This window comes from Dermacentor variabilis, chromosome 8 (assembly GCF_050947875.1).
Source record: "Dermacentor variabilis isolate Ectoservices chromosome 8, ASM5094787v1, whole genome shotgun sequence".
Taxonomy (NCBI): Eukaryota; Metazoa; Arthropoda; class Arachnida; order Ixodida; family Ixodidae; genus Dermacentor; species Dermacentor variabilis.
In genome coordinates, this window is record NC_134575.1 from 54,007,579 (window position 1) to 54,034,292 (window position 26,714).

Here is a 26,714-nt window from a genome sequence, read left to right on the forward strand (position 1 = left end):
CCCGTTTGCCCAGAGATAGTCTTGACGTAGTCTTGGGATAGTCTTGAGTAGTCTTGACGTAAGAGACACTAAATGTCGGCAGTACTAGTGGTTTGAACGTTATTCGCGTACGCGGCTGAGTCCCGGAAACGTCGCGTTCATACCGGCGAATAACATGCTGGCTATTCAGTGCGGAATCACGCCGAAAAACACGGCAGCTCAAAGACGTACGGAAGAGCGCCGTCTTCCGCATAACTTTACGTATAGAAACGCACGTGCGCACGTATTCGTGCAGGGCCTTATACGAAAACGAAAGAAAAAACACCATTCAAATCAGACGAGGGACAAGAAGTGCCTTGCGCACGGGTCGCAGGACAGCAAAACCGACATCGCTTAATAAAGAACATCTTCCTCGATCGCGCCCTTCACGTGAACGAAAGTTATTCATCGAACGGGTGGACCAAATCCACGCTTACGGGCGCGTAGCGCAGGCGCGCTACTGTTCTTGCACACTGACGCTCAACGCGGGCACAAAAGCTTCCCCCCCCCCCCGAAAGACAGGGGAAAATGGAGATCAATGGGAGAGTCCTTCGTCCGCCAATGGACGACTTACAACACAATAACGACGATAAATATTAATGATGACAACCACGGCAATAATACCAGCGTACGCCTCGATATGCCCGAATACGTGCCCGCTACTCACGCTTCGAGACCACAGTAAGCACCGTAACAACTGCAGCGAGCAGTAACGAGCTGGCGGCTAATCGTTATCATCAGTGTGGCTAAGTCGCTTTGTTGTGGTGAATAAAGGCCCTTAAACTTCGTAAAGTAGTGCCACGCTTTGAAGAATGGCGCCTCCTTTTCGCGCGCTCTGGCCCAGGACGACGCCGCGTCGCTATTGGCCTAATAGCATCACGTGAGCCGTCGCGCCGTGCATCAGCGCCATATTTGCTACGGAGTGGCGAGCAGCGCACGTCGGCGCCTTTGCTACGCTCGAGCAGTGTAGGCGGCGCCACAGTCGAGGAGGGAGCTTGAAAGAGAGGAGAAACGAGGAGGAGTGAAGGCGGAGGGTGTCGCTACTTTACGAAGTTTAAGGGGTTTTAGTGGTGGAGGGTCCATTTCTGGGGAAGAAGCACGATGCACGTCGGCTTCTGGAGCGAATGGATAGAAACACAGGTGAAAGATGGGAAAAGAATGGGCTGGGGCAACTGGGGCGCTCTAACTGTGTCGTCCTGCACTTCCCTTGCCCGCAGATCTTCCAGCAACCTGGCGAACGACATCTCGGATGGCGCTCGCTCCGACTCGTCCTCGTCCGGCGGCCAGGGCGGTGGCACAACGAGCGACTCGCCCCCGCCTCCGGCCATGGCGTCGCCAGACGGCGCCACCCGACGTAGGCCGCCCCCGAGCGCCGCCGGTGCTGCCCCTACCGGCGGCAGGCGGCGGCGCAGCGCCCTCTCGGCCCGGGAGCGCAACCTGCGGCGCCTCGAGAGCAACGAGCGAGAGCGCATGCGCATGCACTCGCTCAACGACGCCTTCCAGGTGCGCATCGCGGCCGTGTCGGCGCACTGCACATAACTTCAGATTGAGAGGTTTAAGTGCCCAAACCGCGATCTGGTTATGAGGCACGCTGTAGTGGCGGATTCTGGAAATTTGGACCACTATTCGGTTCTTTAAAGTGCACCTAAATCTAAGTAGAGCTTCTAAAAAAAAATTACTACAGGTAACTATGACTCGATACTCCATCTCGCAAGTCGTTTGTAAAGCTGCCGCAACGCACAACGCGGGCAATGTCCTTGTGCAGTGAAATATAGTTCCGGGCGTAAGTGTCTGATTGTTGCCGGAATTGGAGTTTTCTTTTTTTGCTTGATACATGATACTTTACAGTGATACGTGGCGTGTCAAGACCTTTGCGCATGCACGTGGCATACCGTGAATACAGCAGCCGCTGAGCAGATGACGCCGCGCGGATGGACGCATCTCGAGAGGCTTTCGGCCTTCCTATTGGCTAAGAAGTCCTGTAGCTTCCATAATTCCGCAAACGACTTGTGAGATGGAGTTTATTGTCTGAGGGAGCTGAAAAGCATGGTAGTTCAGCCAGCATGGGTTGTACACAGATTTGTCTCATTATTCGTTCGTCTTTCCCCCTTCATACGCCTTTGTTAATTTAGGAATTAGTATTCTTCAACGGACTATTACGTTATAAAGGCTTAGTTTTAATTGCAACGATTGTGCATCTGGGCAGAAGATGATTGCCTTCATACGTTTAGAAGAATGTCATTGTAGATTTGGAAGGATAAAGCGTAACAAGTAATGTCACGAGAACGCTTGATGCCAAAAGCGCCGAGATTATAGACACACCCGGCGTTCCCACGGTTGCGGAATAATCGCAGTGGCAGGGATTCTTTTTCTGTAGCGGGTTTTGTAACCAACTCTAAGGAGATTCGAATTGAACCCTATAAAGCAAGCAACACTGGGCACTCTTAGAACAGTGGGGACAGGTGCCACTATAATGGGTGACAGCCCAAGAATGCAGTGATAAATAGACAGCTGTACAACTGAAATGAAATTGTATAGATGCGCCGTCCAATTACGTCTGCTCATTGCTGTGATGTCACAGTAGAGGTGGAGTCCTTTTAATATAAAATTTTTGGGGGACTTACGTTTTGGAGCGTGTAGGTACAGATGACAGATTAAATGCGGTTTTGTCTACGGTGCTTGTACTGAATTTTTAGTTTGTAGCCGATCATAGGCCGGTTCGAATAACGGAATTGTCAAGTCGAATGAAACGCGAAAGTAAAGTTTGTCACCGAGTATAGGCCAGTTCGAGTAGAGAAAATGTTGAATCAGATTGAATGGGAACGTTTTGCTTGTCACCGAGTATAGGCGAGTTCGAATGGCGAAATTGTCGAATGGAATTGTCAGCAAGTGTTCCAAAAGTAATGCCTGCGGGTATTGAATACCGAATACTGTTCTGCTTTTTGATGCCTGAAAGTAATCACATAGGGTAAGACTCGTAAAAATAGAGGTAATCTATTTCCCCTAATGCGCCTTTCAACAGAGGCAACATATATATTAAGCAAAGAGTAAAAAGCAAGGTGAAAGGTCACTGCTCTTCCTCATCGGCCACCTGCTGCACGGTCAATGGACGGCATACCGACATTAAAGGGGCACTTACAGCAGGAAAATGTTGACCAAGAACCTTGCCGGTGCAACGAAACCAAGCGTGCTCTGCGGGAGCTTTTAATTAGGACCGCTGTTATAGTACTAACAGGGAGGACAGCGAAGATTTGGGGGACCTACTTCCGGCTAAACTTTCGCCATCCATATTGAGTGTTTCCCCTTGTTTCAAACATCACCGTAGTGATTGATTGATTCATTCATTAATTCATTGATTGATAAGAGTCAGTGAAGGATCGGCAGAGTGAGTGATATCATGAGTACATCCTAACGTATTTATACCTGAAAACAAACAAACAAAAATAACGTTTGTGCCTGAAATACGCCGGATAAATAAGAACACCTACAAAAGAGCTTGTGAGATTGGACAAGCGTACCTTTACAATATAAAAGTTATTCGGGCCATGGTCAGCGAGCCACCTACTGCAAAAGGCTTACACATATTTAAAGGACCTTTCAGTCGACGCAAAGTAAGGTCAGCGCGTGTGTTAAGGGGTACTTTGCGGTTATCAGCTGCCGCACTCAGTGGTCTGTACTGTTTTGACTGAGCTTAAAGTGAGCTGTGTGTTTGGACTTGCCATTCACGTTAGTACGCGGAGGACAGTTGCAAAACGCATCTATCATTTAGACAGCGGCTGCGCGGACAGACGTTATATGTCGAGCGAACTCAGTGTCGCCGTACGTTATCCTCTTTATGATTATTTTCATTGCTTTCGTTTGTTTATTTCTTACGTTTAGCTTTTTTTATTTATCGCCGCCATACATACATAAATTGGAACAGACGAGGTATTCTCTGCCTCAGCGACAACGCGGCGCACGCGAAGCTATCAACACTCGGTGCACGTAGACTCTGCACCCATCGCAGATCGCTTTCAAGATAGGCTCCGTGTCATACGCAGCCACTGCCGGAGTAGAAGCCCCCTCCCTCCCCCCTCGCCCGGTGTCTTGCGTGCGATGGAGGACGGCGAGCTCCCTCCCAGCCTTCCTCTCTTGCGCACTCGAGATGAAGCCACCAACCTCTGCTCAACCTCGCGCGCTTTCACTCGCACCCACCGCATACGGCGCGCGGCCACGATGTCATCGCGCTTGGGGACTGTATGCGCAACATCAAGGCGACCACGACGTTGGAGGTGTGCCTGGAGTGTCCGTATAGTTACTATCTCAATAAAACCAACTGTTTATTGCGCGAACATGCGCCTAACCAAAATCAAGGTGACACTCAAAGCACAGTGATCGTGGTGAGGACACTCGTCGATATAGCCGAAATTAAAAAAAAAATTGCGGGGTTTTACGTGCCAAAACCACTTTCTGATTTTGAGGCACGCCGTAGTGGAGGACTCCGGAAATTTCGACCACCGGTGGTTCTTTAACGTGCACCTAAATCTAAGTGCAAGGGTGTTTTTCGCATTTCGCCCCCATCGGAACGCGGCCGCTGTGGCCAGGATTCGATCCCGCGACCTCGTGCTCAGCAGGCCAACACCATAGCCACTGAGCAACCACGGCGGGTAGTCGAAATTTGATGCAGCGTCTACTATTTATGCGTGACCCAGTTGCCAGTGCTCGTGTGAGTTCTGGATTGTGCACCACTATTCTCGTCGCCCGCGCATTCCGATTACGCGAGGCTCCGCGACAACGTGGGAAACCGAGAGGACCAGCGATAACGTTCGAAAAACTTCCAACACCGAAAGGCGCGTCTTGCGCTGGGCGATGAACTTTCGACATTCGTTAACCGGTGAAAGAAGGTCACCGGAAGAGATAAGCGAGTTTGAGTCGTCGAACTCGCGAGGTGGTTGAACCCTGTAGCTTTCAGCTTACTAACACGTACCCGACCATTTCTCCTCACTCTGTTCTCACCTTCTCATCATAATCTTGTCTTGAATGTCAGCTGCGGCCTCAGGGCAGAGAAACGAAGCAGCATGGTGCATTCTGCTTAGAGAGTAAACAAAATACGAATCATTTCTGAGCTGTTTAAATCATGAAACAAGCGCACGCATGCGGTTCCCGAACTTTAAAGCGCTCTGCGGGGACCTTTCTTTCTTGTCGGTCGAAGACAGCACGTCGGTTCACTGGCCTCTGTTCTTATTTTTCTGGACCTTGTGTATTTATCAGTGATCATCAGCGTCCTTTGCCCCGTGCTTTGGTATTCCGGCTTGCTTATCTAGGATGACATTGCAAATGTGCGGGAAATATTGTCTTGTCGGCTTAGCGACCAATAATAAATTGTTCGCTAATTAAAGGACGATCACTTGTGGCGACGAGAGTGTTTTGCCACTGAGGCCTTTTCCTAAACATGCGTGAACACTCGATACAGAAAAAAAAGGATTCTGGCAGAACCCGTCTCCCGATGACGGTCGATCGACGTAAATGCGTTTAGCATTCGAGCAGCGTAATTGCCGTGAACACCTTTATTAAGAGTGTTTAGTGGAGCTTCTGAAATTTACAATGCTTAGGCTGTACGAGGCGTGCGCTGTCTCCGGGATCGACCCACCTTGTGCTATGACACTCGCTCTCCAGGGTCAGCCGTGACCGCGACGGCATGGCGATGACTGCACGACGACGGCGCAGTGCCAACCGTTGAAGTGACGACAGAACGGCCCCTTTCTGCAATTTCCAGTGTTAGACGCAATTCAATAAGTTAAAGAGAGAACGTTGCAGATCCAACGCACGCGTTGGAATGCGCGTGAAGCGGTGCTTTAGCGAAGCGGTAATTTAGATACCTTACAATTAACGGCGACACCTACAAGTTTCTTTAGCTTCATCCTATGTAACGAAGGTGACAACGCTATTCACATGCAGTTTTTATTATTAATATTTATGCGCTACACCTCTTACAAGCAATGCCTCAGCGCAAACTCCTAATCAAGTGGATGCGCATTGCAAGACCTCTACGACACGCGATGGATCGCGAGTACGAATGCGACGTATGGGGCCTGTCGACGAAAGAATGGTGACGATCGGAGCACAACGCGCATGAAGCGACATTTGCCGATTCCGCACCTCTTGTGTCACAAGGGCGCATGCTTATTTTGGAGCGCTGGCAAATTACGGGCACACGCACAGTGACGCATGCTGAATGGTTAAAATCAAAGAAAATAACGTAAATCAACGAATCCGTTAAATATAATCCGCGCTTCCACTAACAGCTCAGCGAGCTTCAAGGGATGCCTGAGAGCCAAGATTGTTTGTACGGTAGTATGCAGAAACGTTTTTTTTTCTGTTGTTACGCAGAACAGAGGTGCGCTTGCTTGCACTATTTTAGGATTTATGAGCACGCTTGCTGGCACATTCATTCGGCAAATATATATATATATATATATATATATATATATATATATATATATATATATATATATTGTAAGCACTATTAACGTACTTCGTCGTTTTCATTTGTACATAGCCATCATCATCTTCCCTGTTCTTCTACTTCTTCGCGCGTGAGCTGGGGCCGTTGCCTTATTTGGAATAAACAGCGCTGGACAACTTGATCGGTCTCGGTATTATAAAGTGGTGGAGGTGCTGGGTACAGGCGGCGACCGGAACGGAGCTCCAGGGAGGACGGGAACGCGAGAGGACGTCGGGGTCTTGACGTACCTCCACCACGTTAATAGTGCTTACAATATATATATATATATATATATATATATATATATATATATATATATATATATATATATATATATATATATATGGGACTACCGAGAACACAGCACACAAGAAGCCACAGCCATCTCTGACTCTTCTATGCACGCGCTGCAGATTAAGATAGGGCGCTCGCAACACCGCTCATGCGGGCCGTGTGCACCACTGCCGGGCCAGGAGAGACGTGCGCTCAGCTAAGAAGGATGTCAGTGGATTTGAAAGAAAAGTAACGCTGTCATTGAGAATCATTATGTCGGTTGTTTCGACCGAAATTTTCTCCCCGAGAACGAAGACGACCTCCGATTGCCTCTATTGGGACGTCCCAGACGCTTCTGCGGAGCGGTTTCTCCTGGACCGTCCGCCATGTTCTCGACGGCGAGTCTATGCGCGCGAGTGGAGCCATTTTGGACAGGCCTGATTTCTGTACCGCCGAAATACTACTAAACACGCTAAACATATACGTGCTTTGACAGCCCCGCAGAAGTCTTTTGAGGAAAGCAGGCTAATTGATTTGATTTCATTCGTACATTCTGGTGCGTTTCTTTTCAGGACCCCTGGCACACCAGTGCATACGTGTACAATTGTGTTTTTCTTGCATAGAGCGTATTAACCTCCAATTATTAACGGTTATGCATGAAACGTGCTAGGCAGTTAAAGTAGGAGAAGACAGAACCCGCGGTAAGGTGGCTGGTAGGGAGGACGGTAGAGACTAAAGAAAGATATAACGACAGCGGCACGAAAGAATATTTTGTCTGTAAATAATGTACGGGTCTGTTACAGTGCATATAGATTGGTTAGCTTTAGTTCTTGCCTTGTTTGATGTCCATTTCGTTTGCAAACTTAGTGTCTTTGCGTGCTAGTGGTATACGTGTTTCTCCGCGTCGTTGACGAAATTGGTAGGCTCAATTTTTTAACTGCGTCTCGGGACAGCTGGCTGCAGCGTTTCCTACGTTCCCATTCATTAGCAGTTGTTGACAGCAACAAAACTCTAGGCCCCAGTGGCCTTGCGCAGTGTCAAGTAACCGCGTGGGACTAACTGCGTGGTGCACCTCCTCCATGCCACGGTCTCACTTTTTTTTTCGTTTTTGCAGGCATTACGCGAGGTGATCCCTCACGTGGCCATGGAGCGCAAGCTGTCCAAGATCGAGACGCTCACGCTGGCCAAGAACTACATCATGGCGCTCACGAACGTCATCTGCGACATACGCGGTGACCCCAAGCCGTACCAGTTCTGCCCTGCCGAGCTTCCGTTGCACGACGACGAAGAGGACGACATCGACGAAGACGACCTCAAGGAGGACGACCTCTCTGTCAGCGACGGTGGCGCCCCCTGAGCGCCCTTGCACCGCCGCCATCGCCGCGGCCACGACCACCACCAGTCATCGCAACCGAGCCGCCGCCGCCTCCAAGCCAAAAGAAGCCAAGCCAAGCCACGACGTTGAGTCACGCCACCGCTGCTTTCTAAGGGTGTCCGGGACATCGCGAGGGTTGGACTTTGGCGCGACGGCGGCCATTCGACAGTGTCACTCTTGTTCTTCTAGTAGGCAAATCTCGCTATGCATCGTTCACCGCTGCTGCGCCGGCCCTCTGTAGCGGATGCACTCGACGAGGCACCTTAGTTGGGGCGCCATCTGGTTTCGCTGGCGGCAAACTCTGGAAACACCCCTGGTTCGTTGTATTCCGCGCTTCTGATGAACCCGCGTGCTTGTCGTCTGGTAATGCTGTGGGGTGACAGACGACGAAGTTGCGTATTGGGCGCCGCTATATTCCGTGCGTGGGCGTGAACTCAGCCCGCTGGCGAAACTGTCGTCTGTTTCACTGCAGAATCCGTGGCTTAAGCGCGCCAAGTAGCACTGGTGTCTTTGATGATCGCGTAAGTTAGTGCAGTACGTGACACCTTAATAAGAGCGTGATTGTTTCATTAAGGGAGGCGTTGCTGAGACTCCGCACATCGAGAAACCTCTCTAGTTATACACTGGGTCTGAAGAAATATTTCGTTTTTGCTTCGAGCCAGACGTTTCGTTGCGAAACCGCATTGTGGAACTTTATACCGGATGGTTGTTAGAGCGCCGAGTACTGTGTTTCGTCAGCCAGTGTTGTGAACTAAGCAGTTAAAAGCCTTTGAGGCTCCTGACGAAGGGTTCACAAGTGCATCTTTTCTACGCAGCAGTGGTGTTCCGGAACGTGGTCTCAGAATAGGAACTCGACATCCGATGAGCTCCGAACTCTGGCTTCGCTGTATTTATTATGTTGTGAGATGTTCTTACCCTGGAACGCGGTCAGCGAGGCTGAGATATCGATTGTTTGTAAGTTTTTCCTTTCTTATAAATGCTGTTAGGCGCGAAGACTATTTACGATAGCCGAAACCATTTATCTCGCCCAACAGCTACATAACGCTGGATATAGAAGTCATGTTGTTGTTGTTTTTCTCCGTCGTCATAAAATCTTGATTGTGAAATCACAAGGTTGCCATTGTTACCGATAGGCAGCCGTGCGTGTAAGTGTACCAGTTTTTTTTTTTTTTTGCAGGCTGATTGATTTCACGAGATTTCTTTTGCTTTTATTTTTTACGGGAGGCTGCAGCTATTGACGCATCTCATTTTCCAGACCGATCGTTCCAACTTCTTTTCTCAACGGATGTATCCAGTGACGTAAGCTCGCGTGCAGAATAGTGACAAGATCGAATGTATTGAACAAGCAGCAGATGTCAAGACAGCGTTCTCTCGCTTGTAAATAGCAGTTCGCATTTTTTTTTAACCTCACGAGGTGATACGTTTCGCAGGATTTAGGTCACGTATGCACTCTTGGTGGCTCAAGGTTCATGGTGCCAACATATATGTATTTCTGAAGAGCATGTGTCGGGGACGACTGGAGGTTCCTCTTTGTTATCTTATCACGATCGCCTTTTCTTTTGTTCACGTTTCTAGTGTGTCTCTTGCATTTTCTTTATTATCGCAAACCTGCCTGAACAATCAACCAAACGAAGCGTTCGCACAATTTCAGGAGCACGGGTCCAAAAGTAGCCGTAGTGAAAATTATCACGTCGCGCAACGCGCTTTTGTGCGAATTAAGATGAAAAAAAAAAATACCATCTACTTGCCTCGTGTAGCCTTTGCTGCTGTAAAGGAAGCTTCCCGCAAAACTTACTAGGGAGAACTCTGCCGCTGGTGTCTAAGGGATCTGAAAGTGTGGTGGTTCAGCTAGCGCATGTATTAGGGGGCAGTGGTCGGACATGCCTAAACTTCGCCCTCCAGGCTTCTTCAAACGTCTTTGTGACCCTGCGAAGTCGTCGTCTTTAGCGAAATTGTAACTGCAACATTTCGCGGTGACAATGCGTGCAGGCGGAGAGGCTCGTTCACTTGCTGTGCTTAGAAGACAACGACTCCTCGAACAGTTGTTTGAAACGTAATGCGTAACTGATAAAAGTCACAAGAACGTCCGAACAGACAGCGACGGTGACGAGATAGACACGTGTACATCCACATCATTGTCACAGTATTCAATGATGGAGGTGATTCCTAAAGCGTCCCCTTTCAATCTGGATGGCGACAAATAGTCACGTGGCCTGAGCGAGCAACTTGCCGTGATACCACAACGTGAGCTAGCCCTCTGCCTGTATCTGCCTTTATCTGGCAAAGTTATCTATACCCCGTCGACGATCCCTTCCCCATCTCTTCGCAGCCTTTGTCTTCCACTAATACTCAAAACGTGTCTCGTTTATTTCGACCACTGGCCAGTTAGCAAACATCAGGTTCAAAACCCTCTAGGATTCTTAAAGGTGGACAGTCCCTATGGCTCCCCCGGCCGGGTTAAGCCTTCGCATTTCTTTACATCGTACTAAGTCGTTTCCGGATTAATAGCACTGTTTTTTTTTTATTTTTGCAGCAGGCGTAATGCGTGGCCCTGCTGCAAATATTTGTTCCTGTGTGTTTCTTTTTTTGTTTCCCGTCAGCCAGCTCGGGCATGAAAGGCACTGCTCTTAATATTATCGTACAAATATTCTTCCCGGATTTCTTGCTCGCTGATGTCGATAAGCTGAGTGATCGTAGCGCGAGAGCTCCCTCTAGTAAATGTCCTTTCTTTTTATCCTAGGCTCTAGGAGCTGCCATAAGCAGGCACCGTCATCGACCCAGCAAGAGAGCCAGATCGGGCGAAATCGCTTCTTCAGTTTCGAGTCGATGTGTTCGATCGCGCGTCGATGCGCGACGATCATGTCGACGACGCCGTACGGCTCGGTTCCCCCTCCACAATTGTCGTGTTTGTTTTTCGCTCTACGTCGGTTCGGGTTCGTGACTGCTTTCCATAGTACACGACAGAGGGGAAGATGTTATTTTTCTACTTGATGAAAAAAAAAAGCCTTGTACAGTTTCTTTATTTCTTTTTTTTTTTTCGTCGTTGTGTACAGGAACATTTTCTGAGCGAGGGGAGACAGTTGTTGTAGTAATTGGCGCTCGCAGCGCACGCTTGAGTGTCTGGGACAAGTGTCACGCATATTTTTTTTTTCTTGATTATCCTTACTTTCGCTTACCATGTTTCCGGACTGCGAAAGATTTTGAAAGCGACAATCGCTTCGCGTCCGATATTGTTTTTGCCTAGGGTGACTCAGTCTTGCTTTCATATTTTCTTTTACGTTGCTTTAATTTAGTTTTTGGATGTTTGCTGTGAAAGCCATCGGTGGCGCCCTCTTCGAAGAGTGTCTTACGGCATTCGCTGGGGTGTTTCCAGAGGCCGACAGAAACAATTGAGGGCATGCGGTGCAGATGTCTCCATTTTCTTTGCGTGACAACGCCACGCCCAGTTTGCTTTGTTCGAGAATGCCTAGGCCAAGTGGTATTGGAAAAGGTGCGAGAAGACGGGGTCGTTCCATTAACAACAGCTCTAAATTACCGCTTTTTCATTGACATATACTCACAGCTGCGTCACTGGACTTCAAAGGGCACCTTGCCGAACATCGATGACTGTCGATGGTATCTTGTCATGCAGCCGGTCGTCGATGGCATTGTTTGTTTGCTGTGTGCGGGGATGATTCTGTGAACGCAAAACTTCGGAGCTCATTATTTTTTTTTTTTTACGTGGTGCCTGAGGTGATGCGAGATGAGGATTGTTGTTTTCGGTGCCAACGTGTGTTTGAAAGATTGTCGCGTTGTTTGTGACAGAGAAGTTGAGTGAATGTAGTTACGTTAACTAGGAGTGAGCCCAAGAGTTTATTGTAACAGTCTCTAAGATGGCGCTGACACAAAAGCAGCTGCAGCGGAGCAGACGACTCTCGATTCCTAACGAGAGACCGCCTTGTTAGTTGAAGAAATGCGTCAGATTTTCCGCAGACCATAACATGATGGGTCGTTTCTCTAGCCGCCGTTTTCTTGGTGTTGACAGTTGACGCAAGCCTATGCGCTTCGTAGCAGACGGCGCATACAACCGCGTCCCGACTGTTCCAGAAGTGTGAGCCTCTATGACCGCAGACGAACACCTTCTTGTGGCTCTACTGAAGTGCACACGTATAGGCCTCGAACTTCCCGCTTGACCTCGGCTCGCTTTGGCAAGTTGTGCTGACGTCACGTTTCTAAGACATCCGCACTGCGCGCTTTGGTGCTGACGCCGCTGTTCTCTGCGCACAGAGTGCAGCGTGCATGGCTTTCCGATTTGCCACCACCGCCGAAACGTCTTTGCGATGGCGTGCTGCCGACGTCATCATTCGCTTTCGGCACTCGAACCTCTGTCGTCTGCGAGGGTACCGAATGTTATTATACCACGGGCTGACTGACAATCGACGCCACTCGAGGGCGCCGCTCACGTATGCGCGTGCCCACGCTTCTCGGAAAGTTACGTCAGCGAAAGGACTGTGCATACTTGGTTCCTGGAGGTCTCTCAAGCATTTTTGCTCTTGTTTCAGTTTCTATATCTTTTATTTTCTCTCAGTCTTTGTTTCGCCGCGCATTCAGCGTGGTGTGCTCGTGTCGTCTCAGGTTGCGTCGCTCTGTGTTAACGTGAGTGTTGTGTACTACTTTATCGTGTGAAAGCTGTGACTATGCAAGTTTACCTTTGCAGCTCCGCCCCCTCTCCCGCGCCCCCTTGCCTCCTTTTTCCTCCCCCTTGCCACTCCGATGCTTCCAGTCAGTCGTCCATACTCTCGCTTACGCAGGTATCCAAGGGCGGAACCAACCGTATTTAGTCGCCGCAGTGTTGTGTACCGGTTTGAACCCTGGCGCTGGCGATGCCGTACTATCGATAAATGTAGGTATTCTCTCCGAACCGCGCTTATATAGATTCCGCCTAGCAGCGACGGCTTCGGACATGGTACAACTTGGCTCACGCTCCTCGTCGCAACATAGCGTGCTTTTTGCACGTGATGTTCAAGAGTTAGCTGCCTCATTTAAAGATGCGAGGTTAAAATAAATTGCCAAGGCGGACACACACACCGTAGACCTTCCGTTCGACGGCCACGCGTAGTTTCGTATTCGTTGGTCATCGCGAAGTAACGAAGCATAGCCGCCTCTCTGCTGAACTTCTTTCGTAGCAAAGTCGGGTCGAATGCAGTTGCCACGGCGCGACCTCCAACTGCGTATTGCGAGAATTCGCCCGTGTAGAGAAAGCTTGCCACAGCTCTGCGGCGTCTCTTCACGGCGCCCCGAGCGAAACCTACTGGAGAGATCAGATGGTCCTCAGGGGACAAGGCGTCGTTGTTACCTCCGTATTCTGGAACGTTCCTCCACTCCACACTGCACCTCGGCTCGGGAAATCGGATTGCAGCGGCACCCTTCGAGAGAAGTGGTAACTACACCTAATTGACGCTCCACGGCAAATATTGTGAAACGTAGTTTCTTGTTCAATCGAAGGGCTGAGCTGTGCTAAACTCAGGGGATTGGAGCAAGAGCTTTCCGTGTTGAAGAACGCTTGAGAACACGGGGGTAAGTCCTCACTCAAACCTGTTCGCCCTCTGCCCGAGCAGTGACGCTCTCGGCCCTCAGGCAGCATTTCTTTTTTTTTTCTTTCGGTTAATCGCAGATGAAAAGTATGAACGCTGTAAGCAGGCAAAGACACCTGTCTGCCACAACATACTCGTTGTTAATGTTTAGTTAGAATTGTCGGTAACCGCCTGGCAGCCGCACTTCGGCAGAGGCGAGTATAGAGTGAAGTGCGGTGTGTGATTGGAAAGGAGTCCGCCTTGCTACCCTGCGAAGAGGAGAGAGGAGTGACCTCTACGTGAAAGAGATGACCAAAGCGTGCTATATAAAGCGCACTACTATTCAAACCGTGTCTCGTGCCATCGCTGCTTCGCTTCAAACATCGATAGCTCCTCGCCCTAAGGACACGTCCTCGTTCCCATTATCCTTACAAAACCCTCCTCCAAGACGAGGTGTCCTCCGAACTCCTCGTTAATTTCAGTCTTATATTGACCCTACGTGTTAAAAAAAAGAGTACCTGCTGACCTTCGTATATTGTGCCCGTCGTCCGTACGGTATAGTTGGCGCATGCGTACTGGCGACGTCGCGTCGACTCGCATGCCGGTAGTCTTGCTCCATGTCCACGCCCTTCGCGGTTGCCCATAGTCGTAGCCACGGTGCGCACATTTTTTTTTTATTTCTTACGATTCCGTTCTGTCCATCGCATTCCATCATTCCTCCCGTGAACTGGCGCAACACAAGTCCCTCTCCGTCTTGCCGTCTCGTAGAAGGATGTTTCCTGGCGCCATCTGGCGCTCGCGCAAGTGCCCCTCTAAACCCCGTGAGAGATGTTTTAAAAAAGAAAGTTTTCGTCGGGACGAAGTAGATGTGTAGTGAACCTCGTAAACCGCGTCCTCTGATAACCTTTGTAGGCGCGGTTCCAATCACGTGATCTCCCTCGGATTTTTAGAGTGCAAGCTATTATCAAAGTTCCGATCTGTTACTTACTTTTCTTCGTTTCAGCCGCATAATTCAGCTCCTGTGGCTAGAAGTTCAACATCCGCAGATGCCCATGTGGCTTCCTTTACTTCCTTCCAGAACTCGGTGATAACGTCAGTCTTGTTGATGAGGGCACAGGCGCAGTTTCTGTTCTCTTATTTTTAGGCTCAATACATTCCATCTATTGATACTCTTCGCGGACGCGCCTTCCTTTCTTGGGGACGCTTTGTTTTGGAAGAAGCTCGACGCAAAGTGGTTAGTGGAGCTCCTGACAGAAAGATGCCACAACGGCAGTGAGTTCTTTTGCTTAGTATCCAATCGCGAAGCGCCGATAAGCATCAGCTATAACGGTGAGGTATCCACGTTTTCGGAAGCAAGAGCCGTTCAAAGATAAGCGTAGATGAAGACGAAGTCTCAGTCTTCAGCCCAGCTCTGTGTCACCCAACCTTGCATGAGCGTTGATCGATTGATAGATTGATATTGAAATGACAGGAATCTTTGGTGCCGGCTTTTCCGCGACACTTGAACGTCAGATGACGTGCGACGTTCAGGGATTGGACATTAGCGTTACAGCTACGTGCAGAATCGTTCAGCGCGAGTTCAACTAAAGGATACTAAAACAGCAGGCTTCTCATATCGGACCAACAGCTCGCTGGAAAAGTTTACGATGGTTCACGAGTAACTGAACAATGGTTCGCGCGCAACTGTTGAGTGCTAGAAATATTTGATTTGATTTATTTGACGATGTTGGGCACGTTTGAACGGTCTTTTTTTTTTTCGTCTGTCTTTTTCCCACATTTGGTTGTCACATTACAGTACAAGAAAAATGGCGCTATAAAATAAAGTGAGAAAGTGAGAATTCCACTGGACTCATTTACGAGACGTAGGCTTTGGATTAGCAAATGTTAGTGTGCCGGGAATCAAGAAGGGGAGTACAGAGAGAAAAAAGGGCTTGCTTTGACAGGTCTTCTAACGCAACAGTTACTATAACCGCAGTTAGAAAGAGAGTTTTATTCTTTGGTAAGTCAGAGTTTACGGAGCTGTCATTTTGGCCAATGCGCGACCAGTCTAGAAATGGGCTCGTGCAAAAATATATATTTCTTCAAATTCTATGTAATACAGCAAGTGTTAAATTCCTGTAGACACTAGCATCCTATGTGACAATCCTTTATAATAATTTTTTCATAAATATTCTTTTCGACTACCAAACGGTCGCGCTAGAGGAATTCTGGTGGAAAATATCTCAGCGACTCCTGTGTATTTTCACGTTAACTACTGGAAAAAATTATTATAACGAAGGCAATGAGAAATAAAACGAAGTGGTTTTTGTCAGGATAGGTCACTGCTTTTCTTTATGTCTTGTTTCATTGTCCTGAAGCTCCGATCGCAGGTGTCCGGGGTTGGTGACGCGCCATTACTATGGGTTCGCCGATTTGCCAGCTTCTGTCGAACGCTTCCTTGCCCCGCATTTTCCTCTGCGAAATCGGGCACGGTCGTCCCATTGTTACTTTCAATGTGGCGTTTACGTCTGTTCCTGGCACGCAAGAAAACCGCAGCTGCAGCACACGTTTAAACGAGCGCTCGACAAAAGAGAATTTACTTCGCGTCGCCGACAGCGAAAGAGATAAGGGAGACCCCAAGACAAGCCACGATAAATCAACGAAGCCCGACTGCGTATTTCTCGACTCGCAAGCGGGGGCCTCCTCCAGACTTGCACTCCAGTGCAGGTGCATTCGTAGATACTACCGTGCACTTTAATTGTTTCTTATTTCTCCAAGTTCGTTTGCAGGGGAGGGATACGCAAGAACTATCGCGTTATATGGTCAGGAATGACACTACGCCGGCCGATTAGGAAGCCTCTTAGAAGTTACCACTTGTTTCGTACAAGGCACATCGTGTACAAATGACAAAACAGAAAAAAAAATTCCTTCGACAGTCATACGGAACCTTTTTTTTTTTTTTGTGGTCTCTTCCAACTGGAGATCTAGGTTACTTACTTATGGCCGTAGTAGCAGGCCGTTTTACATAGCGGCTGCGCAGCTGTGTTTTGTGTGGACTCTTGATTTAGAAGCAGCGCAGTATACGCTTGCCAGACGAGTTGTCCACTGCGACCACGAGCTTTGAAGCGAGACGACACCTAGTGGTCGGGCAACGTAATAAGACCAGTGGGTTCCTCACGACGACCTGGTCTAGTACAACCGTCTAAGAGTTCGAGCGTCAATCACAGACAAACGCAGCTCCAAGGTGGTTGGCTCGACGCACCATGTGATGTGCCACCCTAGCGTGAATCAAGTTCGGCGCTCGCTGAACGGCCCAGGGGACGCGGCAGGATTCAAAAGGACCAAGCTCTGCAGGGATTCTAGCTTTTAGTACACATGTGTTCTTTTTGTTGGTGGCAGTTGTCTTCGAGAAGGGTACGCAGTTGAACACGAGAGGAACTAAACGTGGTGCCGCAGGAAGGTGTCCGATTCCTGGATGCTTAATCATGAGACTAATCACTATGTGTCAGCTTTGACGTCTGTCAATCACTTCGGCCAGTCGTGAAGGGGCTTCTTCGACCAACGTGCGCGCGTGCCAGCTTTGTGTGACAACCAAGCCAATCAACGCAGTCATTTCAGCCCAGAGTCTAATGTACGTCACTTCTGCCGTTCACCTCGTTGACAATTCCTTCCTGAACCTCACTCGGATCGTGTTCCATACGTCGGTGTGCGCTGATTATATCCGCGTAGAATCTCTGTTTCTTCGTCGGGTACAGTGAGTTCTGGCAGTGAACTTCGAGCAGGTGTCGTTGTGCTGTATGCTAACTCTGCCCGTCTTTGTCCCCATTCTTCAAGTACTTGCCCTTGGCAATCAGCATATCACGTCATACGAGCAGCAGGTTAAAGAAAAAAGACATTCTGTAAATGCCGCCTTCGTGGGACCTACTCGCCGTATTTTTTTTCTGAATTCTTCTACTCGTGTCGATGTTCGGCGGTTGTAGCTGTAGCGTGTTTCCCTCCTCGCAGTCAGCGACGCGTTGTAGCCAGCTGTGGTTTGGCGAATCTGTCGGAGCGCAGCGCCGTCTTGTGACCGTATCCTGTCGTAACGCTAGCATGAGCAAGATAAGTCGCTCTTTTTACCGAAATGTTTCTGACGGCCAACAAAAAGCCTTCAAAGGAAAACTTGGTAATGCACGTACGTCATTTCTTGAGAAACTTCCGTTGAAGCAGTTCCGAAATTTGTTTGAATCAGATAAATGCCGAAATAAGTGAGCTCCACTCTGCTACGAGACAATATAGCCAGCACTTCCCTGTCGCGGTACACCATCGGCTCAAAGAGTGTGTTTTTTGTTCTCTTTTTTCATTAAGCTACCCGAAAGTCACCTAGATCTGTGGAAAAAGAATCTTCCAAAATCTCGAAATTTTTGAGAATCTCTATACGAGCATCTAACAAAAAAAAAAGGTGTTTTCGAGGACGAATGAAAACCAAAAAATGGGGAAATAGGGCTGCAAAGTAGGGAACTTCTTTTCTCGACCAGAAGTGCGAGCACGCTTGATTTGAAGAATTTCGGGAACTTTCACTACGCTGATTGCAGCGACTGTCAAAGTGGGCCCTCGGTCGAAGTGGGCCCTCGGATGTCCTTGTTTGAATTTTCGTGCTCCTCTTCTTTTTTTTTCTTTTTTGATGTGGTCCACGAAACCACAAAATGAACCCGAACCTGATTCTCGAAAAGAAAACTTTGCATTTGCAAAACGTTTCGCACTTGCCCGACATGTCGAACCCCGTACCATCGTCTGATTGGAGCATGCAGTTGCCATTGAGCAAATTGAATTGTCATAAGACAAGCGATTGCGAATTGGTCGACAACGCGAAGTGCCCGAATATTTTAAACAAATCGGCTCTACAAAAATCACCCAAGGCGGAGGAAAACTCACGAAAGAAAATCTTGGTATTCAGTTTGACTTTTAACTTTCGGTTTCGGGAATCTAACCCCACTTGTTGTATTTCCGTAGAACTCACCTTATTAAAACGCTCGGAGAACATGTCAGAGAAACGGTTTTACATTCGCGACTGGGAGATACTAACATCTCCAATAAATGCGGTGTTATCTTGGCTTCGTAAGAGTCAAGCCTGAGCGTGGTGGCTAGAACAGCTTTTGTCTTGATACTATGCGAGTGGAAAATATCGTGCTGTGACCTTTGCGGCCGTTTTACTTTCTGCTGATGTTCTTCACACGTCTGAGTTAGACCTTTGTTCTCACCCGGACGAGCCAAACACTCCTACATCCTGGCAATTTCTCGATCGAGCACTTTGAAAACAGTACATGAAGCAGTTCGTCTTCTTTAACCACCTTGTCAGCTAATTTCTTAGAAAGTGTTTCTTGATTCCTAGTTGCTAGAATTAATTTTGTCAAGCAGGTCGGCGCTAAAAAGGAGTGGAGGTAGCTCGATATTAAAAGAAAAAAAAAAGCTTATATCAATGATCTGTGAACTAGCGTCCACTGTGTCCCGTATACGTGAGATATCCGGTAATCGATAGCGAGAGAGAAAGAGAGAATTGCCGCTTGCCCTTGTAAGTCAGCAAGCCAGCGTAAGAAATCAGTGTTGTCAGGAACAAAGCGACGGTCATGTAATCGACGTCCGTCGCGATAACTGTTGTCGCCCGCCTCTGTCCCTCCGAGTGACGTCACGCGAGGTATGCGATGACGTCATTTCCGGCGTGTAACCTCCTCGACCTCTTCTTCCTCCTCAACGGTGCCAGTGTTTACGCTTCCCTACATTTTTCGGCGTGGGGAAGCAAATGGGGTCCCGCCGTCGTTTGCGCTCGACCGAAGTCGCAAAGGCGAGTCGCCGTGCTCGTCTAAGCCGGGAGGCTTGTGCCAGTGCTCGTTGTGTAAAGGCGTTCGAAGAAGGGATTCGCGCCCCGTTTGACCGCCTCGTTGTTGTCGCCGTCGCGTCACTGCTTCGATGGTTCGCCGAACGTTGGCGACGCCGAAGTTAGCGGCGCCCGAGGTCAATGTGCCGCCGTAACAGTCGCCGTGTGATTATGCTGGGCTCGGTTCAGACGCAGCTTTCGCTTGTCTCGTGATTGGCGGATTGAACTGCGCGCAGACGCTGTACAGGGTTTCAAGAGAGAAAGTTTTCTCGGAAGCAAGTTTTCCTTTTCACTTCGCGCGCACTGAAAGGTTTGCGTGCTTGCGTTAATGCTCGCGTAAGCACTGTAAAATGAGAAATTGCAATCTGGCAATTCCTAGCCAAGCGCTTTCCTCGTCATACGTTAGCGCATACGTTGTTCTCGCGCGGCTTTTCTTGTCAAAGCGACAGTGGGTGTCGTTACGCTAGTGAGTTTTTTGAAGTGAAAAATTGCAGTGGATGTTTGTTTTGCCGTTGTTCGTCAGACAGAGTATGTGAATCATCTGTTGCTACGGAAGCGTGCTGAAATAGTGTTCAACCCCACGTTGAGCGCCACTTTTGAGAGGCTGGCGATGCCGTCGTCAAACGTGTGCTGTAAATGATATGCCTGTAGTTCTTGCTTGAAGTCAGACACGCATTCTGAGGGCGCATGCGCGAAAGACACATCAACTTTGTGAATCTCGGCACGACGTCATCGAGCCGTCTTGGAAGTGTAACGCACTTGGGTTGCTATCCCCGACAGTGCTAGTCTGCTGCGACGTTGAACTGAACCATCGTGTTTGCCCCCTGATGGACTCGCGGGACCTTCAACGTATCGCTTGAGTGTCGCAGAAAGCGAACAGGTATTGCAAAACGGGGCGGATTTAAGCCGTGTCTGAGATAGCACCGCTGCAATGCCATAATTTGTCCAGGACGATTGCGATGACGTCGCGCGCGAGTGTGCTGCAGCCTGTGGTGGTGCTTTATAAAACTCTTGGCGAAGCAGTCACCTTTTCACAGTTTAGCGTCACTGGGAGCTTGTATGCTTCTGTCGATCAATCAGCCGGCGGTAATGTACTATGCGCGTGCACGGCCAACTTCTGTGCTAAGTTTTGTTTTATTACATGCTGTCTTCTTTAGAGGAAACAGATCACGAACCTCTCTCGCAAGCAACATTGTTTGTCGTACACCCACACTCTTATCAGCAAGCGTCAGCTGCGTTCGAAACAGACCCACTGCCGTTTCTGCCGCGAACTGTGAATGTGATTGCGCAGAGATTGTTACGCTGATTCTCTTGTACGCGAGTGTTCGTGTTCATATGCATTTCTCAGAGTCACGGATGCTTACTGAAAGCACGGTGTCTCGAAAGTAACCGACGCGACGGACTGCCGGTCTGTGTTCCAGCTTCACAACGATCATTTTCAGGCTAGGGCTGGGCAGCGAACTGGCAAGCACGCTTTTATGTATATGACGGAAAGTCGCTTCACATGATAACCACTTCGATTATGCATTCTCGCGACTCGTAGAGAGTTTTAGATGACCTGAGCAACAGGCCTGGCGTTTCCTCTGTACAGTGTCCCTTTCAAGTGCTTTGCTCATGCGCAAGGTCCCTGAGGCCACAGCGCAAACTGTTCCACAACTGGGTTCACACTCATCTACCTTCCTCTCTCTTTCTTCGAGCTATTTGTGTGGCACTGCAGGCAATTCATATTTTGTAAAGCGCTACTTGAAAAACTTCACAGGGAGTTTTAGCTTAGCACAACTATAGGATGTCGTTACGTGAGCCGTTTATTGCATGCTCTTTCCTAGCGACGAAAATTTGGATACGTAGCCTCGATTCTTTAGTCGCGTATGAAGATTACGTGGCCGAGTATCGTGAGATAATTACGCTTTCCAAAATTTGCTGATATGTAGTCTTCCTAGATGCGATGCAAGTGGGATTCCAGATTAGACAAATAACACTAATTGGGCTTCCCCCTGGGTCGCATGCCGAAGACGAGGCTACGTACCTCACCTTGCCTGGCTGACAGTTTTTATGCGCCGTCTCATAACCGGGGAGTAAATATGCTCCTAAACTTGCGTTTCTCTAAGCCTTCCTACTAATGCCCTGTTAGCACATTATCGGCCTTATTCTATGCCTTAAGACGTGCCAGACATAGGCTCTTTCGTATTTATACGCCGAAGTATATATACTGTGAGGTTGGAGCTCCTAGCACGGAGCTGATAGTGCGATTGGAATGCCGGTATGTTGGACAGTTTTAGTGAACCGCAAATAAGCTCCCGCTCACACCAAAACCTTGCATTAGCACGAACAAGGAATTGAACACGGCCAGGCCCGAAGCGTTAATTCAGACCCTGCCCTATCCACTTTCCTGCTTCCTGGTAATGCGAGGTTATGAGCCGCGTAGATATCGGCAGGGCACTAAAACTCCTCAATATTCCGGCGTTCCGAACGCACTACCAAACACTCGTTCTACGGGCTGCAGGCACTGTAAGGACATTGCGGGAAGTTCTTTCGAGTCGATACCCCCAAGTCGAAACAGCACGTCCGGCTGCGCAGAGGCTTCCATTGTTGTGCGGCACTGCTGTAGAACGCACCAGCTGTCACTGTGGAGGTCGCCTACCGCTGCGGAAAAAAACACTTGTTCGCGCGCGCAAGGACGCGAGAAAGGCTGAATCGAACGAGCAAGCGCATCGCTACGGCTGTGTAAAACGACGCTACCTTCTTTTCGCTGCCTTCCTGTCGCACTTTTTTTTTTGGTTTTCCTTCTGATCCTAACCTCTTGCATAGGGCGTCGGCTCATTCGAAATGCAACAAGAGTCCGTTCACTCTTGGAGCTTCCGTATATTTATTTTTTTATTCTTCAATGGTCGTTTCAAAGTTTGAAAAAGTTATGCGCGTCGGGGGGGGGGGGGGGGAGTGGGGGGACATTCACTTGCCAGAGGAACTTGCTTTTTTTTTATCGTTAAGGGTGATTCCTAACTTGGCTGTCTTTCCAACTTTAGCGTGCTCTTCCTTTCTTAATTTCTTTCTTGGGCGTGTTGCTCTTGTGGCTTCGGACAAAAGCGATTATCATAAGCGTTAACTTCATTTTCAGTTCCGGAACTATTCCACGCAGTCTCTTAGCAAAACCAGGGTTATTTCTTTTAAACTCGTTTCTTTTTTTTTCTTTCTAGAAATTCGTAGCGTTTATCGAAATAGGTTCAGCGTCCAAGACGCCTTACGTCGCCATCTTATCTCGCCAGAGGGAGACACTTGCTTCAGGCAGGGTTTCATTTAACCGGCCTTTATTTGTTCCGGCGGAGAGAAGGCAGTAGTCTTTTTCCAGTGGAGTGCAGAAATTGAAGGTCACAGAGTTGCGATAGTCGAGTCCGTTCGCTCATCCCAGGACAATTAAATGCCGCTTCATGAAGCGGGTGTTAATCTTTAATCATCGGTTTTGTTACGTAGTCCTCCTGTCTGAAAGAAGACATGCACAAAACAGTGTCGCACGCGGATTGGGACCGCAACTTCTAAAGGAAGGACAAATGTCTCGTGTCGTTGCACTGTTTTACCACGCCCACGTGTGCTTTCTCTCTCTCTCTCTCTCTCTCTCTCTCTCTCTCTCTCTCACTTTCATAGCAATTCTGCTAGACCGACGTTACCCCTGTGGGGTCATTGTTCCGTATCATTACTCGCCCTTTCAGATGACATTTCATGTGCCAAAACACGCGTCTGACTGGCTTAGCCTGGCAGATGCGGCCTGACGTGATACTGTGGTTTTTGTCTACGTTCCCTTCGTTTTTAGGCCCGTGGTGGAGGCAGAGTTGCCTCGGTTACGTGAAGCCCGACTTCCATTATGGCGCGACGTTTGAATGCCTCGTCGTGGTTTGAGTAGGACGCGTTCTTTCGTCGCTACCTTCTCGAGTTGACACTGTATCGGCGTGACTCCGACTTCTACGTTTAGTTTCCGTTGTCTAGGTGTTTGCTAGAAAGACATGTTTTACCTTCTCGAGTTCGAGTTTCAATCGGCCGTGATAGAGCACCTTCGGCGTAAGCTCTTTGACTCGCACAGCAGAGAGTCCCAAAGGCAACCCAGTCGAATTGCGACTCCTTCAGTGGTTCATCACTGTACGTTATTTGTCCGGTTAATCTCGCACCTTCCACTGCCAGAAAGCTTGCCCTCCCCCCCCCCCCCCCAACCCCCTCTATTTTCTTGCTGATTTGTTTGAGCGATCACTTTTCGGAGTGTTCGCTTGCGGAAAACGCGCGAGGCAACGCAGCAACATCGCGAAACTTCACTAAACAGGGTCCGCGATTTCGCAAGGTGACTTAGCGAAGAAGAGCCACGTAAGAAGCGAACACGTTTCGCTCGGCGTCCTCACCAAACCGCCTTGTCCTCCGAGAATAGACTCTCCCCCCTTCGTTCGGCGACAATCGAACAAGTTCTGTCGTGCAGCCGACACCCTTTCCCCGCATTCGGCCCCGCTCTGCCTGCCGTTGTGAAGACCAGCACTTGAACATCTGTGGTCTATTGTGCGCTCCTGGGGCCATTGTTGTACAGCGGTTCCAGCCCAGCATTAGACAGCAGGCAAACGGGAGAGAAACGCAGAACCGCAGCCCGCCCGCTGTGACGGATGAGAATCCGCTGCGCAGTGCGCCTTGGGCGAGCGAGTTAGGTTACAAAAGACAGGCTCGTGCAAACCCAGCTCCGGCAAGCTTAGAAACAATGTGAGAGGCACTCAGTGTCGTCTTAGTTATCTGCGACAGACTAAATAAAAAGTTCGGGCACTGCCTCGCATAATAGACGCCAGAAAACCGATCGCTTCGACTGACGATCGCTCTCGTACCAAAAAACCTCAAGTACCCCTCCTGGCGGCTCCCTCAGATGTGTTTATTTTAACAGTCCGTTGAAAAAAAAAATTAGAGACGAATTGTGCCGTGAAGTCTTAAGATTTTCTATATGCAGACTTCCTGTGGACGGACGGCATTATAATTTTTTGTCGCTTAGTGTCTGTAGAGTTGCCACGAACGACCCGTACCGAATTCCGTGGCACACAGTAGACCGAAGGAAAGCAGGCATTACACAGAAGTTACCAAGCCCATAACAAAGCAGTACCGTCTGCGGGAAGTGTACAGAACGTCTACAGAACATCTACAGAACATCTACAGAACGTCTACAGAGTATACGACCTTATTTTTATGAAGGTTAGGGTGCTTAAAACGGCGTTGACAAGTTAGCTTTGCGATTACTTACTCTGACGCATATTAAGGAAACATGCACATCTCAGCGGAGTGTCTGCGATGCAGAGGGCAACTGGATGACCGCCGTAGCGGTAGCGCTTACGTTTTAACTCTGTTCTAAAAAAAACGCGGTATTTCTTTCTTCTTTCTGATTTTGTCTGAATAAAATTGTGGGGCACGAACTTTGCCGCGAGAAAGTCCTCTCAAGTTATGAAACTAAGTTTAGGCAGTCTAGATACCGTTCCAAACTTCTAGTAGATTTCATTGACTTCCTACAGACATACTACTGACAACGTAAAAGAGTCTTCTCACATATTTGTTATATCCGGTTTATATATGTTCCGTGCGCCTCAAACGATCTGTTCCTTGACATTCCAGCGGGTAAACAACAGTCGACATTAGCAACCCTGTAATACCGGCCGGCATTATTAGCCGTGACGTAGGTTCACGCACTTTTACAGAGTTGATAGACGTCATAGCAGCTAGTCTGTATTAATAGGGTTTCGTAAAGTGACACGGATTACTTTAAACCTAGTGTGGGATCAATTTCGTCAGATGGCGTCGCCTTCGCTGCCCAGTCCTCCGACCTTGCTCGTATCTCTCTGAATTGAGAGGCATCCTGAGCTCCTCGCATAACAGATATGTCCGCTGTGTTAGCGTTCTTGATTCGTTTGTCCTTACGCGAGAGATAAATGTACGATATGAATCGTTGCTTAGTGGCTAGGTTTTCTTTTTTTTTTTTTTTTTTTTCATGCGAGTGTGGCTTCATGTGCGAAGTGTGCATGTGTGAGCTTTCATGTTGTGGTTGCTGTTGCTGCTGTTGTTGCCGCTGTTGCTATTTGTTCATTTATGTTGTCTGTTTGCTTGTTTGTTTGATTTTTTTATAAACATATGCATTTTTTTTATTGCGCCTTCGCGTGAGAAATGAACACATGTCACCTTCCCACGTCCCCCAAACCCCGACTCTTTTTTTATCCGCTTCACACAAAGAGAACGAAAGTATAGAAAGACGACGATAAAAGATTGAAGAAAAAAAACACGAAAAAAAAACGACAAAACACTTGAAACGACTAGAAACACACGAGACAACATTTCTTGATATGACGCAACCGCAGAGAGTAATATATATATTTTCTATGGGTCTGTCCCATTTGTTGACATATATTTCTATAGTGGTGAGACGGCGTTCCTTCCACATCGTACCGGTATAGTGTATATTATATATAATTATATATATATACATATATCTACACATGGGTATATATATATATACAACTACCTATATACAGAATGCCGTATATGAACATGCAGAAAAGACGTGTTGTTCCAGTTTCTTGGAAGATATTTGCTGTTGTCAAATAAAAATGTTTCGAAGCTCTTTGTGTCCTCTGACTTCGGGGTTGGTGTTATCGCGCGATTACTACTGGGAATACCGTCACTCTCGCGAGATTTCGCGTGACTCGGCACCGGACGCGTCGGCGTACACGGTAGACAACGTTGGTTGCGGGCACTGTGCCGAGCTCGCTATTTTCGCACACTGCCTGGAATGCTGTCGGCCGTGTACTTCGACGTGGCCGTTGCCGAGTCACGCGAAATCTCGCGAACGCGACGGTATCGCCGAAAGTGATCGTACGAGACTACTGCCCCACGGCGTACGAATAAAAATAAAAAAAACTGCACTCTATAAAAAGTAGTTTTTTTTTCTTTAGCCGGCAAGCGTCAAGCACGGCTAGACACTACTCAAATGGTGAGCAGTATGACAGATTACCTCGCTTTCTTTATTTGTTCAACCCCCCCCCTTCCTTCTAAAGCGTATACGCAATCGCTCATCATGATCAATCACATCTGCTAGGTGCTGCACACAAGTGCGCTCCCACATAATGCACCTGCGCAAGAAAACTCCAGCGCAAAATCCCCACTGGCATTTATTGAAATGTG

General features: G+C 48.5%; 1 protein-coding gene across 3 annotated transcripts in view; it reads left to right on the plus strand.

Moving 5' to 3' along the window:
• dimm (basic helix-loop-helix family member dimmed) overlaps nt 1-26,154 on the plus strand; it is a 564,311-nt gene extending 538,157 nt beyond the window's left edge. For all 3 annotated transcript variants that reach the window (XM_075702147.1, XM_075702146.1, XM_075702148.1), the window contains 2 exons: nt 1,236-1,521; nt 7,890-26,154. In XM_075702147.1, the coding sequence (XP_075558262.1) occupies nt 1,236-1,521; nt 7,890-8,132 (529 nt within the window). In that variant the 3' untranslated portion in view covers nt 8,133-26,154. The remainder of the gene's footprint in view (nt 1-1,235; nt 1,522-7,889) is intronic.
• The last annotated feature ends 560 nt before the right edge of the window (nt 26,155-26,714 follow it).